Source organism: Pezoporus wallicus, unplaced genomic scaffold (genome assembly GCF_028554395.1).
Source record: "Pezoporus wallicus isolate ANWC-B61680 ecotype Strahan unplaced genomic scaffold, APGP_CSIRO_Pwel_v1 contig_14356, whole genome shotgun sequence".
Lineage (NCBI taxonomy): Eukaryota > Metazoa > Chordata > Aves > Psittaciformes > Psittacidae > Pezoporus > Pezoporus wallicus.
In genome coordinates, this window is record NW_026635511.1 from 53,788 (window position 1) to 69,253 (window position 15,466).

Consider the following 15,466-nt stretch of genomic DNA (forward strand, 5'->3'; position numbering starts at 1 on the left):
TGTTTCATGGCTTGTTCTACTAGCTCCACGGTTTGCTGGGTCGCTGGGAAGTTGCACAAATAAGCAAGTGGCAAAAACAGTTCTGCAGCCCTTATTTAGGTAGAAACCGGGGCTGGGGGTTGTTTGCTGCATACAAATAGATCCTCACCCCACACCCCCCAATTTTTCTCCAAGCAGAGAGAAAACTTTGTTGGGAACCCTAAGGGAGCCCTTCACTTGGAGAAACATTTCCCGCTTCCCTTTACTCCCTTAAACACCCTTTGTGCGATGGGCAAGGGGGCTTTGGGAAAGCTTTGCCCACAGAGAGACTCAGACCGAAGCTCTGGGAGAACTGACAGAAGGCACTAAGACAGTGGCAGGACTGGCTGTACAGCCACGCACAGAAGCTGCACACGTATGCACATCCACCTTGCGCACACAGCTGCCCACAGCCGTTCCTGCATACCTGTGGACACTCATGCCGTGGATCCAGCACACTGGCACATGTTTGACCGCACACTCACGTGTCAATGCACAGCCACAAGCTCTAATGCACATCCTCAACCCCACACTGCCCTTGCACACACATGTACCTGTGCGTGCTCACCCTGCCTGCATGCTCACCCTGCCATGCCCACGCATCCCTGTGCACACCTGCACGCACTGACCGTTTTCATCCCACTTCTAGGACCTCCTGCCGTTCCCTTTATCCCGGGGCTCCCAAGGATGACCATGACAGCAAGCAAGGAGGCTGTGCTGCCTCCAGCCCCGCGGGTGGGTGCTGCAGGGGTACAAACCCTGGCCAAGCGTTCCTCACCAACTGTGTGCACTTACAGCACTTGTTCTAACCCACAGACCGAGGATCTGAACCTCAGCCCCAACTATCTGAGCAAGCAGGAGAAAGCTGACAGGCAGGTAATATCTCAGACACAGCCGGTGGAAAGACCCTTCCTAGTTGGAAGGACCATGTACCTGGAAATCCTGCGACACAAGGATCAAGGACAAGCAGGTCTGACCAGGGTAAAACAAGGCACGAGAGTCCAGCTCTCGTGTGCCGAATTGCTGTAGGGGACCGCAGGTGAGAGCCCCATTCTGACCGTATCTTACATAGCAACTCGGCACTCCAATTGTGCTGTGTAAGCCCACACTTACTATCTCTCCCCACACACATCTGTCACCGGGTTGAGGGGGTAGCAACGTTTATTTCGTTTCTGCCTCTTCACTACTGTGAAGAAGCGTAGGGCTGAGAGGGCGACCCTTCCCAGTGCCGCGGACAGCTAGCATCCCCGCGGACAGCGGCGGCCGCGCACCGCACCGCACCTCGCCTCTCCTCAGTCGCCGGCAGAACCGTCTCGGAGCCGCTCAGGAGGGAATCTGGGAAAGTCCATGCCGGGACACCGCACCGTAACACCGGAGACCCTCCCGCTGCCTGCCGCTCCGCCAGAGCTGAGCGCTCCTAACGACAGCGAGAGGGATAGCGGCGCCCCGATGGCGCTGGGGTTGGGGACCGCGGGAGGGGAACGGGGACCGCGGGAGGGGGGCTGGCGCTGCCCCTGCCCGTGCCCGCGGCGGCGCGGCACGCCCGGCCCTGCCTGCGCCTCCCGGGCTGCGGGGCGTTGCAGGGGGAGTGCCGGCCGTCCGGGCGCGGAGCAGCCGGACACCGCCGCATAAAAGCCGCAGCGGCGCAGAGCTGCGCCTCTTCGGCTCGGCCTAGCGCGGGGCCGCCCCGACGGCCGCATGACCGCCGAGAGCCGGCTGCCGCCTGGCCCCCCGCCGCTGCCGCCGCTGCCCCCGCCGCTGAAGGCGGACGCTGCGCCGCCGGGGCAGGAGGCGGCGGCGGAGTTAGGGGCGCGGGGCGGCCGACGGCGGCGCAAGCGCCCTGCGGAGCGGGGCAAACCGCCCTACAGCTACATCGCCCTCATCGCTATGGCCATCGGGCAAGCGCCCGAGCGGCGACTGACGCTGGGAGGCATCTACCGCTTCATCACCGAGCGCTTCCCTTTCTACCGCGACAGCCCCCGCAAGTGGCAGAACAGCATCCGTCACAACCTCACCCTCAACGACTGCTTCGTCAAGGTGCCACGGGAGCCCGGCCGCCCTGGCAAGGGCAACTACTGGACGCTGGACCCTCACGCCCGCGACATGTTCGAGAGCGGCTCCTTCCTCCGTCGCAGGAAGCGCTTCAAGCGCAGCGATCTCTCCACCTACCCGGCCTTCCTCGCCGAGCGCCCCGACGAGCCCTGCCGCCTCTTCCCTCTGCCCGCCCCGCCGCCCACCGCCGACCTGCCGCCGGCACCCGCCGCTGCCTCCTGTTCCTTCGCCGCCGCCGCCTTTGCATTCCCCGCGCAGAGCTGCGCCTCCGCCCTGCCGCACGGATACGCACCGCTGCCCCCCGGCCCCGCGCCCTATGCGCCGGGAGGCCCCGGCCAGGTGTACGCGCCGTCGGGGCGCATCGTGCTGCCCGCCTCGCCGCCAGCCCCCGCTGGGCTCTACGGCCGCCGCTCTCCCGTGCCGTACCCGCCGCTGCCACACGTCTACGGAACAGGCGGACAGCTGGGCGCCGCCGATCCCGGGCCGCTGCACGGAGCCTACCCCGGCGGCCACGACAGGTTCGTCCCGCCGCTCTGACGCAGCGCCGGAGAGGCCGGGCGGCCCGACAGCGGGGACCGGAGCCCAGCAGAGAGCCGGTTGCGGGGTTCGCCCGGCGCTGCTGGACCGCGGCCGTCCGGGAAGATGCTGGAGGACTTTGTTCTGCGGCTCTGCGTCATGCCACCTGCCCCAGACTCCCGGCGAGGAGCGCTACCGCCAGCTGTGCGGACCTGCGGGACCCTGCTCAGCCCTGTCTGCTCTCTCTAGAGAAGCCCTAGGGGCTCCCAAGTGCCTGGATGGGGCAAACAGCCCTTTCCTTTTCTACTGCCTTTTCTGGGACAGGTGCCCACTGCTTCCTGACAGGTGCTCATCCTTCCAGCCCACTCAGCTGGGCTCCCTAGTCTGTCCAAGAAGATCTCACTTCTAACAATCTCCTCGCTGTTAATGATTTTATTTACAGAACTAAATGTCTGCTGTGGTGGGGGACGAGGGGGGCAGAAGGAAGCATTTTGCAGCCTCGCATAGCCAGAGTTGTAAAAGCGGGACGTGTGACACTAACGTGGTGGTTTGTCCCTGATGGTGCGCAGGGCTATTGTGGTAATGCCGGGCTTTGCACCAACAACCAACAGGACCAGGGCTGGGAAAGATTTGGGTGCTGGGATTGCAGCCAAACACAGGAAGTAAAATCCTGACGGGAGTCATGCTCTGTGCTGCAGTGGTGGGACAATGTGGGATTGGAAGTATAAACACTTTTACCATGAGCACATTCAGCCGCTGGAAAAGGGACCCAGTGAGGTCCTGGGCTCTCTGTCCTTCAGGGTCTTCCCAACTTGATTGCACAGAGCCTGAGCGACCTGACCTGTCTTTGGGTTGGATCCAGCATTGAACTTGGAACTGCTTTGAGTGGAGACCTGGTCCAGAGATCTGTGGAGGTCCATATATCCCAAATTACTTTGATCTTAAGGTCAGCCTAGCTCTGTCTGTAACCTAGAGAAATCAGCACCCGGGGGAAACTCCTGAAATGAGTGAGAGGCAGGACGTGGTGACTTTTTATCTTTGATTGCTCCCTTGTCAAGGGATAGCTGGAAAAAAGGCTAGAGGAAAACACAGAGAGGGGACAACTGATAGCAACAGCCGTTAAGGGCTTGAAAATAGATCCATGGGGAAACTCGTGAAAATCCCTCTCAACAGATCCTGCCACCCCTGAAAGGTTCCCGGTGAGATGGTGGATGCCGCGGGGCTCTGTCAGGGGCTGTGAGCGGAGAGGGGCAGATATAGTGCTGCTACCGTCCAAATCTCTTTAGACAGCTACTTTTTACTGTGGAGGTGGGACCATGTGTGATCGGAGCGAGGAGGAGGTTGGTGAGGGGTGCTGCAGAGTGGTGGGAGCAGGAATGAAGAGAGGTAGGTGGAAAGTGCAGTCAGAGCCTCAGCAGGGGCTTTGGAAGAGCAGTGGGGGTGTACATACACCAGGGTCTCTTCCCACCACAAAAGGGTACAGATCATACTATAACTCAGGTTGGGAGAGGTGTGTTGGGTATTTTCTGCTCCACAGTTGTGTTCAAAGGACAGTCAGCTATAACCTGTACAGTTTGCTCAAGCCTACCAAGGTGCGTCCTGAAAACCTCCAGGGATGGAGACAGTGCTGTTTCTTCAGGCAACCTGTCTGCCCTCATGGGGGAGAAGTTTTATCCACTCAGCACCTCTCTAGTCTCTTTTCATGTCCACTGTCTCTTGTCCTGCTGCTATGCACTGCTACAAAGAGCTCCGATCCCATGAAGACACCTGTACTTTCTGCTCCATGGAGAATTTTTCACGTGAGCTCATCAGCAGGATGAAATCTGTGTAGACACAGGTTCTTCTCTGCATGCGATACTCCAGGTATCCAAGCAGGACATGAGAGGGAGGAAACGGAGTGGGGTGGGAAGGTGCTTGGGTTGTCCCCGCAGAACAGTTTGGGGTGGGGGAGGCTAAAGCTCTCTGCAGTAGGTGCACAGGAAGAGTTGTCTCTCTGCCTTCCCTGGGGTTCTGAAGTAGGAAATGAGTTTTGGATTCAGGGCACCTACCCCTCTCTCAGAGAGATAGGGACGGCACATTCTGGGTGAGCTACCTCATGGGCTGGGAGGCTGGGGCTGGGCTGGTGCTGCTGACCCTGGTCCATCTGGACCTCTTCTGTAGTACTGCAGGAAACTGCCGCCTGTACACAGAGCTGGGGAGGTTACATTGCATTACATTGCTGCCGCGGGGGGCACAAAGCAGCAAGTGCAGGCATCATTCCCATCTTCGGTGAGGTGAATCAGATGTTTTCCATCCTTGCTTTCCCTCCTGAAGAGCTGTATTGTCTCTTTCAATGTCCTTCCTGGTCTTAACATGTCTATAAGCTGCTTCCATCCTGGGTACAGCAGAGTCCCACCTCTGCAGCTTGGCTACCTCAGCGTGGGGCAGGTCTCCTCGGCTGCTGTGCCAGCTCCTCTCCCAGCTTCCCCTTTCACCAGCTGGAAGAGAAGCGGCTCTGCCAGCTCTTAGTTTTGTGACAGCTGCCTGCTGGCTCTCTGCCTGTATCTCCTGCAAGGATTGCACTGCATCCCTTTGTTGGCAGGTTTGCTAGCTGCTTTGGGGGGTAGCTGGGAGAGGGATTGTCCTGCCTTAATGCCTTCCGTTCTTCCTTCCTGTCAGAGCAATTGTCAGTGTGGACTGAATCGTTTCCCTGAGTCTAGAGGTCTTCTGGCCCTTGTTCCCCGTTACTTCAACCTGGTTTTACTCTTTGCACCAGCCCTGGTGCCAGTCTAAGTTTCAGTTTAAAAAAAAGGCACCACTGGTGATACAGGTCTTGTGCAAGCTGCTCCTGAACTTAGCATCTGCAGCAACTTCAGGGAGCAAAACTCAGTGTCTGGAGGACATGCATGATAGAACTTGATGACTCAGAAGGCACAAATTGGGTAGGTTTGGTTGTGTATTGTTTGTGGATAAGGTTTAGATGCTTGTTATTTCTCTTCAGACCTTTTATTACCTACAAGCTAGGGAAACCAGACATACACAGAAAGCATGCTTTCTGCAGCAGGTACAGTGGTGAGCCTGTTGCACAAGGACCTGAGACACATGGCCACAGACGGCTTAAACTTGATCCACAATCAGCTGGAGACCATGGATAAGAGCTTTGTGCTTAGTAATGAGCTATATGGACCCTTTGAGGGACTCTACATCCTAGCGAGGTCTCCCCTTTGGGGTTTTCGATGCAAAAATTGACCGTGCTATACCTGCCCTGTGCTAGTGCTGGCAATGCTCCAATCTCCTGCTTGCAGCAAGCGTGGAGGCTCCAGAGATCCATTCCCACCAGCGCCGCTGTGGTTTTGTGCCTACTGCAACCTCCCCAGGCTGCCGTGCAGGCTCAGGCGCAGCGGGTGCATTGAACATCACGTGTCTGTCCAGGCTCTACCCTGTGTCAGCAGGGTTCGCTGACCCTGTGCTGGTGCATGTGGCTGTGTGTCTCCTGCGTGACCACTGACAGAGGAAGATACAAGTTGTTGTGTCCTTGGGGAGCCATGGGGCTGAGCCTGCCTGTGAGGCTATGGGGATATGCCGTGGGGGATATGTTAGACAATTACATCTCAATGTATGCTTGTGCCATGGGGATATGTTCAACATTTGGATCTCTTTTTTTTTTTTATTTTGCCTGGCACTTTGCTTGTAATTTTCAGGCACTGTCCAAAATTAGGAAAATTGTGATTTCTGGAAGCCTTATTATAAATATCTGAGGGCCTTCCTTTTAGCACAGTTAGTCTAAGTTTCAAACTAATCTTTTGATTTTTGGAGTAAGGGTCTAGTAGGTTTGGGTTATAACCCTGTAGGAAACACTAAGTGTAAGCACTGATGAGAAGAGAGAAGGTCCTTGAAAGTGCTCCGTCCTTGAACGACAGAGTCTCTTGGTTCCTGTTCTGCCTGAGGAGCTCTGGTGTGGTCAGGCCCTTTGCTGACTTTAAGAAAGGGGTGGATGGTTACAGCCTAGGAGAACATTTTATTATGTATCAGAGTTGTTTTTTTTTTTTTTTTATATTTACTCTTCTACTTGCAATGGAAATAAATCTTTTTATCCTGTTGTTTGTAATAAAGTGTCTCTGGGAGTTTTTTCCCTGCACTCCTAAGACCAAGAGAGTGATGATACAAAGCAAGATGCATGCCACATGTTGCTCCTTGCATTTTGCTGGGTCTGCTTCGCCTTGGCTTTTCTTGGTCTGCTGGCATTGCTGAAGACATTGGAGGGAGGGGATGGCAATGCCAGGCCGGAGGTGGCTTACCAAGCTCCTGCAACCACTCAAGTCACCAGTCTGCTTTCGGGTCTCCCATCAGGCCGTAAGTGTGCCCCAGACATCAATGCATGAAGTTGCAGCCCAGCTGTGTTCCTCTGCTAAAAAGGGGCAGGTGTAGAAGCTAAGGTTGTTACCTGCATAAGGAACACAAGCTGAGAGGTTGGTGAGAGAATTGTGGCTGCTGTTACTGACTTTCTGATTGCTCCAGCTTGGAGCCTGGCCAGCTGGAAAACATTTACTGCTGGAAACAACATTGTGTTACCTGTCCTGTGGCAGCAGCACCAAAAATGCTTGGTCTTCCTCCCTGCACCCCAGGACAGTGAGGTTTATTGGCTATAGGCGTGCAGCTCCTGCAGCTCCAGGCTGACACCATGTTTACCTTGTGCAGCAGCAGCAGCATCTGTAGGAACAATTCACCAAGCAATGACTGTAGCTAATGCAGGGTGTAACAGGAGCAACTCCACACCTTGGGGGGATGATCTGGCTTGCACATGGCTAAGATACTGGCAGATGCTGCCCCTTCTCCAGCTGAAAAGGTGGTGACCTGCTTCCCAAGGGGTTTTGGGGAAAGCGAGCTCTGCAGCTGGTGCTCTGTCAGTAGCCCGAGCTGCCTGAAGGGTTATGAATGAGACAGAAACAAGTAGTTTAATCTGCTAAGTGATCAAAAAGCAGATAGGAGTATCTTCTTCAGTAGCTGTAGGACTCCCAGGTATGATTTATCTACCTTTGGGGGAAGCCAAGAAATGCATCAAATTTATGAGAAGGAGTGTGCAGGGAAGGCAGCTGCCATTTGTCCAGGAGGGAGTATCTTGGAGGGAGTCCAAAACTCTGTAAGTTGTAGTTGGAGGTCAGTCTGTGTGGCTGGAGATGAGCTTTAGCTGCATGCTTTAGCTGCATCTGTTACCGAGGACTGCGATGCCAGAATTAGTGGTGGCATAGAGACAATGTCCCACTGGTGCAGTGCCTGGATATGAACTCATGTGAGCCCAGGAAGGCTGATGCTCTCTGGGAGACTGAATGTGCAGAGTTTTGCTGTATGGGGGTACAGTAGCCCAGGTTGGCACAGAGAATAGCTTCACACTCTTGTCTTGACATATGCCTGGAGCCCAGATTCATAGGAGGCACCATCTAGACAGCAAAGCTGATTTCTCAGCTCACTTTTCCTGTTTGTATTTCTGTCTTCTCCCTGTCTGAGGCCAAGAAGTCAAGGTGGGAGACGGTGGAATCAGCTATACTTGGAAGCCGGGGTTATTTCTGGGAGCTACTTGAAGATCTAGAGCAGTCACCTCAATGTATGTGTGAGCACACTGAGAGGGAAGGAAAAGGCACCTTCTATTCCTCCTTCAGGAAGAAGGAACATGCAGTTTAGCATCCTTCATCCGTGGAAGAAGAAGGGCATCCACAAAAGGGACAGGACCCACTTCCAGTGGGATACGGGTCTCAGGGCCTTTTAAAATCCAACACCAACATTATCACCAGAGATGCTAAACAGCTCTGGACCAGGCTGAAACACTGATTCAACATGAATCTTGGTCTTGGAGTTCACTCAGGTTTGTTTCTCTATGTATGTTGTTTCTCAGTGGTTCCCAAATTGGTTTGGTTTTTTGCTTGTTTGTTTGTTTGGTTGGCTTGGGGGTTTGTTTTTGGTTTTTTTTCCTGTTCTTGTTTTCAATAAAATTGCCTTTACTTGAATAACATGAGTTTGCACTCTTACAGCAACAAGTGACTGACTGCTGCAATAGGCTGGGACCCATGCAATTGCCATGGAGTCACAGGCAGTTCAAGCCATGAAGAATAAATAATTGTTATCAGTATAAAAGAAAGCAGATATAAGTGATAGTTATCTGGTCACTGACTGCTGTCATAGCCAAGCAAGCTAAAATCAGCTTGGGCCAAGACAAGACCAGTTAAGTCCCAGTCCTCTGCACTGTGAGGTCAACACAAAGCCATAGCCTGAAAAACAATATATTTGGAAGCTGCATTCAAGACCAGGTCCTGTGTACAATGACAACCAAAGACCCCACACCAGTGGGCTGGGAGAGGACTGTCTCTTACGATGGGTCAAGTTTATTCTTCTTTCTGTTGTGTCTCAGGGCTCTACATCTGTGTCGCCTGATCTGCTATGCTGCAAGCAGCAGAGCTTGGGGGTCTAAGTGAGACAGATACAGCCCAGGGACAGTGCTTCTCTGCTGGGGTTGTGTCCGTTGGCACCAACCCAGACTCCCTGCTGTGAGATGTAGGCTGGGAGCTGGGCTGGAGGCAGGGAAACATGGAGAGGCAATGGACATCTCATCACCTCAACTGTTACTGTATGTTTTCTGCTAACCAGCAATCAGCTACATATGATTTTGCCAAAGAAAGGGTGGGAGAAATCTCAGTGCAGCCCTGTATGTGAGAGCTCGCACCAGTGTGGGATCCTGACAGCCTTAAACACCAATGCAGTGGGAAAGAAAAGCAGAGGGGAGACACGAAAGTTCTCTGAAAGACCTGCCTGATATTGTGGTTGCTGGGGTTTAATCACAGAAAGGGCAGACTGGCCTTTTCTTTCACTAAGTGAGCTGCAGCTAATGTAAATTCTTTGCCTGAGCACAGTCAGTGGCACAGCACAGCATGAATTGTGCACTTGAGCACTTGAGCAAAAATGCTTTTTAGCAAATGCACTTTATATTGACTGGGGTAATTATTCTAAATGCAAGAAAAATTGCAGCAGCAAGTTATCCAAGCCTTGGCCTTTGCCATGCACGTAGCACCTCAAGATACTCTGAGGGCTTTAGGAGGTGACATTTGGCTGCATGAAAGGGAAGTAGACTGGTGGTCACATGAAAATCCCCTGTTCTCCAGGTGTCCTCTCATAAAGGCTGACCTCACCATGGCTCTGCTCTCTAGGCAATAGCAGAAATGACTGAGTTGGCCACAGATGCCTAGTGAGTGGTCCCACTCTGTGTGAGAGGCTGTGCCTGGAGTGCTACTGTTAATACTGGTGGCTTTATTCAAGAACAAAGCAGAGGAATATTCACGGCTTGGACTTTTTATGCAGGGAATCATAGAATCACAGAAAGGTTTGGATTGGAAAGGACTTTAAACTTCATCCAGTTCCAACCCCCTGCCACAGGCAGGGACACCTTCCACTAGACGAGGTTGCTCCAAGCCCCGTCCACCCTGGTCTTGAACACTGCCAGGGATGAGGCAGCCACAGCTTCTCTGGGCAACCTGTGCCAGCGCTTCACCACCCTCACAGTGAAGAGCTTCTTCCTTATATCTAATCTAAATCTACCCTCTTTGAACTTAAAGCCATTCCCCCTTGTCTGGTCACTACATTCCCTTGTAAAAAGTCACTCTCCAGCTTTCTTATAGGCTCCCTTTAGGCACTGGAAACTGCTCTAAGGTCTTGCCAGAGCCTTCTCTTCTCCAGGCTGAACAAGGCCAACTCTGTCAACCTGTTTCAATAGCAGAGGTGCTCCAGCCTTCTGATAATTTTCATGGTGCTCCTCTGGACTTGCTCCAACAGCTCCATGTCCTTCCTATGCAGGGGTCACAGAGCTTATCACATTCATTTAAATTTAAAAAAAAAAAAAAAGAAGTCATGTTGTGAAGAACAGTTTTCCCTCTTGGGTCACCTCTTTCCTATTTCATCTCCATGGAGGATGAAGATGCCTTCTCTTCTAAATTAAAGACAGAAGAAAGCCTCACTTAAAGCAACCGAATCATAGAATCATAGAATGGCCTAGCTTTGGTGAGCCTTGCTTTGAGCAAGGAATTGGGCTGAAGACCATCAGATATAAGTCTTTCTGTGATTCATAGAATCACAGAATCACAGAACAGTTAGGGTTGGAAAAGACCTTAAGATCATTTAGTTCCAACCCCCCTGCCTTGGGCAGGGACGCCTCACACTAAACCATCTCACCCAAGGCTCTCTCCAACCTGGCCTTCAACACCACCAGGGATGGAGCATTCACAGCTTCCTTGAGCAACCTGTTCCAGTGCCTCACCGCCCTCACAGTAAAGAACTTCTTCCTTATTTCCAGGCTAAACTTCCCCTGTTTTATTCCGAACCCATTACCCCTTGTCCTATCACCACAGTCCCTAATGAAGAGTCCCTCCCCAGCATCCCTATAGGCCCCCTTCAGATACTGGAAGGCTGCTATGAGGTCTCCACACAGCCTTCTCTTCTCCAGGCTGAACAGCCCCAACTTTCTCAGCCTATCTTCATACAGAAGGTGCTCCAGTCCCCTGATCATCATCGTGGCCCTTCTCTGGACTTCTTCCAGCAGTTCCATGTCCATTTCATGTTGAGGACACCAGAACTGCACACAATACTCCAGGTGAGGTCTCACAAGAGCAGAGTAGAGGGGCAGGATCACCTCCTTTGACCTGCTGGTCACACTCCTTTTGATGCAGCCCAGGATACGATTGGCTTTCTGGGCTGCAAGCACACACTGAAGCCGGCTCATGTTCATTTTCTCATCAACCAACACCCCCAAGTCCTTCTCCACAGGCCTGCTCTGAATCTCTTCTCTGCCCAGCCTGTAGCTGTGCCTGGGATTGCTCTGACCCAGGTGTAGGACCTTGCACTTGGCATGGTTAAACTTCATGAGGTTGGCATCAGCCCACCTCACAAGCGTGTCAAGGTCCCTCTGGATGGCATTCCTTCCCTCCAGTGTATCAACTGAACCACACAGCTTGGTGTCATCGGCAAACTTGCTGAGGGCGCACTCAATCCCACTGTCCATGTCAGCGATAAAGATGTTGAACAAGACCGGTCCCAACACTGATCCCTGAGGGACACCACTCGTTACTGGTCTCCAGCCGGACATTGAGCCACTGACCACAACTCTTTGCGTGCAGCCATCCAGCCAGTTCTTTATCCACCAAGTGGTCCATCCATCAAATTGATGTCTCTCCAATTTAGAGACAAGGATGTCGTGTGGGACAGTGTCGAACACTTTGCACAAGTCCAGGTAGATGACATCAGCTGCTCTACCCCTGTCCATCAGTTCTGTAGCCCCATCACAGAAGGCCACCAGATTGGTCAGGCAGGATTTCCCCTCAGTGAAGCCATGCTGGCTGTCACCAAGCACCTTGTTGTTTTTCATGTGCCTCAGCATGCCTTCCAGGAGAATCTGCTCCAAGATTTTGCCAGGCCCAGAGGTGAGACTGACTGGTCTGTAGTTCTCTGGATCATCCATTTTCCCCTTCTTGAAAATGGGGGTTATATTTCCATTTTTCCAGTCATCGGGAACTTCACCTGGCTGCCATGATTTTTCAGATATGATGGACAGTGGCATCAATCAATAATGGCTCAATAATCAAACCAAGGCAAACGGTTTCAAGCCTTCCCACATGTGTGGGTACAAGATAAGCCACCTCTCTGTCACATCAGGTCTAGACTCCGGCACATAAACACTACCAAAAGCGCAGCGATTACAGCTGTTAGGAAGGGAATCCTCCCTTCCGCACGTCCCACGCCGCCCGGTACCTGTCGTGCGGCGCTGCCGCTAGAGAGCACTGCCGGGCCGCGCTGGGCCCGGGGCTGAGGCCGGGGCGCAGCCTCTCGTTCCGCGCTGCAGCTTTGGCGCTCGGTAATGCTGTCACAGACCGCGAGGCTGAGCTGTGGAAACGCGGCGCTGGAGCTGCGCCTCCTGTCTGCAGTTAAACACGCTGGCAAACGAGGGGTGATTTCCCGGGGCGTGCAATTCCGCGGTCAAGCCACGTTCCGTGGTTTTGCAGCTGACGTGGAAGATGGTGTGTACAGAAGAGAGTTGAAAGTAGAATAAAAGAATCACAGGATCAAGTAGGTAGGTTGGAAAAGAGCTTTAAGATCATCAAGTCCAACGGTCCACCAACCCGCACTGGAATTAGACCACCACTAAACCGTGTCACTAGGGGTCTCACCCACACCGGTTTTGAACACTTCCAGGGATGATGACTTTCCTGGGCAGCTCTTCCAACCACCTTTTGGTGAAGAGATTGTTCGTTCTAGTCAATCTAAACCTCCCCTGGTGCAGCTTGAGGCCGTTACCTCTTGTCCTATCGCTTATTACTTGGGAGACCGACCCCCCCCCGACCCCTCCCTTGCTACAACCTCTTTTCAGAGTCATTATTAAGGCTACAAAGATCAGATCACACTGTTTACCACACGGGCCATGTCTTGGTTTCTTCGTTCTGCATTTTCTGTGTTTTTTTAGTGAAAACCTCAGGCATCCTGGTGGTGACAACGGCACAATCATGCTCAAAGCCCCAGATCCCGACAGATGGATTGAGTTTCAAGCCAGTGGGCTGAGGTAAGTGGCTGTTCACCCTGCTTGATGCGTACAAGCCCACACCTGGAATACTGGATCCAGTTAGGGTAACCCAGTACAAGAAAGACATTGTTATTCGGGAGCCCAGCTGAGGCCATGAGATACAGATCTGGAGCATAGTATAGGCTGAGGGAATCAGATTTATTCACCTGGAGAAGGCAAGTGTGAAGTCTACCTTGCAGTCCCAGAGAGTTATAGGGAAGATGGAGCTGGTGGGGTCTTCTCTGAAGTGCACCATGGTGGGACAAGAAGCAAAGAGCAAAAACTGTGATGAGGGAAAGTCTGGCTGTACATAAAGGAAAACTTTTTTCCCTTGCAGTGCCTGGGATGGGCACTTGGGGATAGTGGTGTCTCTAATGTTGGAAATGGTAGGACTTAGTTGGAAAACCCTCTGAGCAGTCTGGTCAGAGCTGGATGTGCTTTGAGCAGGGGTTGGGTTCAAGATCTCCAGGTACCTCTTCACGCTTTTCCTATAGTTGTATGGTTTCCTGGTGAAACAGGAGAGCCAGGCCGGCAAGAGGAGCACTGCTGAGCCCAGAGGGCACATAGCTACAATCCTGGCAGTAATAGAGAGGTATTTATTCAAATGGTGAACACCAAACAGGAAGGATCAGAGCTTGCACACTCTGAGGAAGAAATGATGCCCAAAGAGGGAGTGGGTATTTGCTGTCACCAGGATTTACTACCTGAAGTCAATATTGGTAAATCAACCAGCAAGTTTTCTTATCTCTGCAGGAGCAGGTTCTTGTGGGGTGAAATGGCTTTTCATTGACCTCTGTCTCTAAGTTACTGGCTCACTTTTTTCTGCTCAGGCTTACCCATGACTTCACTTCTGCTAAGGGCCAGAAAACGATCCCAGCTGGAAACACCACCCACGAACAACAGCCTGCCACAAATCACTGACTCTCTGTGAATGTGGGGGACGCCATTTCATAAGAGCAGTTTGAGAAGCAGGAGGCAGATTGCACAAACCAAACAACTTCTCCCAAGGAGCTGGAAGCATGTTTCCTGGGAGGATATCAAAGGGTAATTAGCTTTGGACAGAGAAGAGTCTGGTTCTCCTGAGTGTGATGTGAACTTCCTTCTGCTTAGATGTCCTGTCAGCCCCCAGGATGGCAGAGCATGGGGACAGGATCTGCAGCCCGGGGATGACCTCACAGCAGCGTGGGCAGCCCAGCCCATTGACAACACCAAGCTGTGTGTCATGAATAAGGAGACCATCACAGTTGTCATACCCACTGCATATCACAGCATGCCTGCTTTGGTCTGTGTGGCTCAGGTAGCAGGTCAGAGCATCCTGGAAAAACCTCATGCAGCTCTCTTATGCTGCAGTACAGCACAGCAAGGAGGAGAGCATTGTGTCAGGCACTGACCCAGCTCTCTGTGCTTGCCCCACAGCTCAGAAGCCATCTCCCTGCACTTACTTTTCATCATCAAGAAGGCTATAGTCCCAGCCTTCACCTTCAAGTCAGACCCACGCCCTGTTTGTCATCCCAAAGGAAGAAATATTCCCTTATTGGACAGGTAACGACATCTGTCTGGGGCTCAGGAAGGAGGGAAGAGAGGGATAAAGTAATGCACTGTTTGTGAGAAGCAGCAGCCTCCCTCTCTATACGCAGATCTATTCAGAGAGCAGGACCTACCTCAAGGATGGATGCACATGGATCTCTTTGTGTCCAGCTTTGCACCTGCACCCCATCTGTATACCAAGAGCTCTTTTACCTGCCCTCTTATCAGAGAAAGAAATGAGAAATGGTGTGTTGGGAGTGAAAGTGCTGTTAAGGATTGCTTTATCTTTCCCTTGTTTATTTTGTGATAAGGTTTGTTGCTTGCAGGCACATCCTTCTCACTGGTTGCCAAAGAAGTCAGTTAGAGTGAGAGAGAGCAGCTCTAAGTCAGGGCACACAGGACCTGGGGTGACTGCCATCTCTGTTGAGGTGCTTTCTCTGGTTCCCGGGAGCCTATGCTCACAGGGAGCTCCCCAGCCTTTGTAGCGCAGGACCATGTGTGTTTCAGCAATGATCATTGCCCCGTGTTCACCCTGCCTGACTCTGCCAGGCCTTTGCCACCTCCTGCACCTCCACTTAAACACTGGAGAAGGAAGGCTGTGGTTGTTTTGTGCCCTCCATGACTGACAGGAGGGTTAATTTTCTTCCTAGTAGCTGGCACAGTGCTATATTTCAGCTTTAGTCTGAGAACAATGCTGGTAACACACTGCTAGTTTAGTTATTACTCAGTAGCACTTACCTTGATCAAGGGCTTTTCAATCTTTCATGTTCTGCCAGGGGAAGT

General features: G+C 52.5%; 1 protein-coding gene across 1 annotated transcript; it reads left to right on the forward strand.

Moving 5' to 3' along the window:
- The first annotated feature begins 1,716 nt into the window (after positions 1-1,716).
- Positions 1,717-2,997, forward strand: LOC130592412 (forkhead box protein E1-like). The gene has a single exon (XM_057396680.1). The coding sequence runs from the start codon at positions 1,717-1,719 to the stop codon at positions 2,605-2,607; it is 891 nt and encodes a 296-aa protein (XP_057252663.1). The 3' UTR covers positions 2,608-2,997.
- Positions 2,998-15,466: the final 12,469 nt, after the last annotated feature.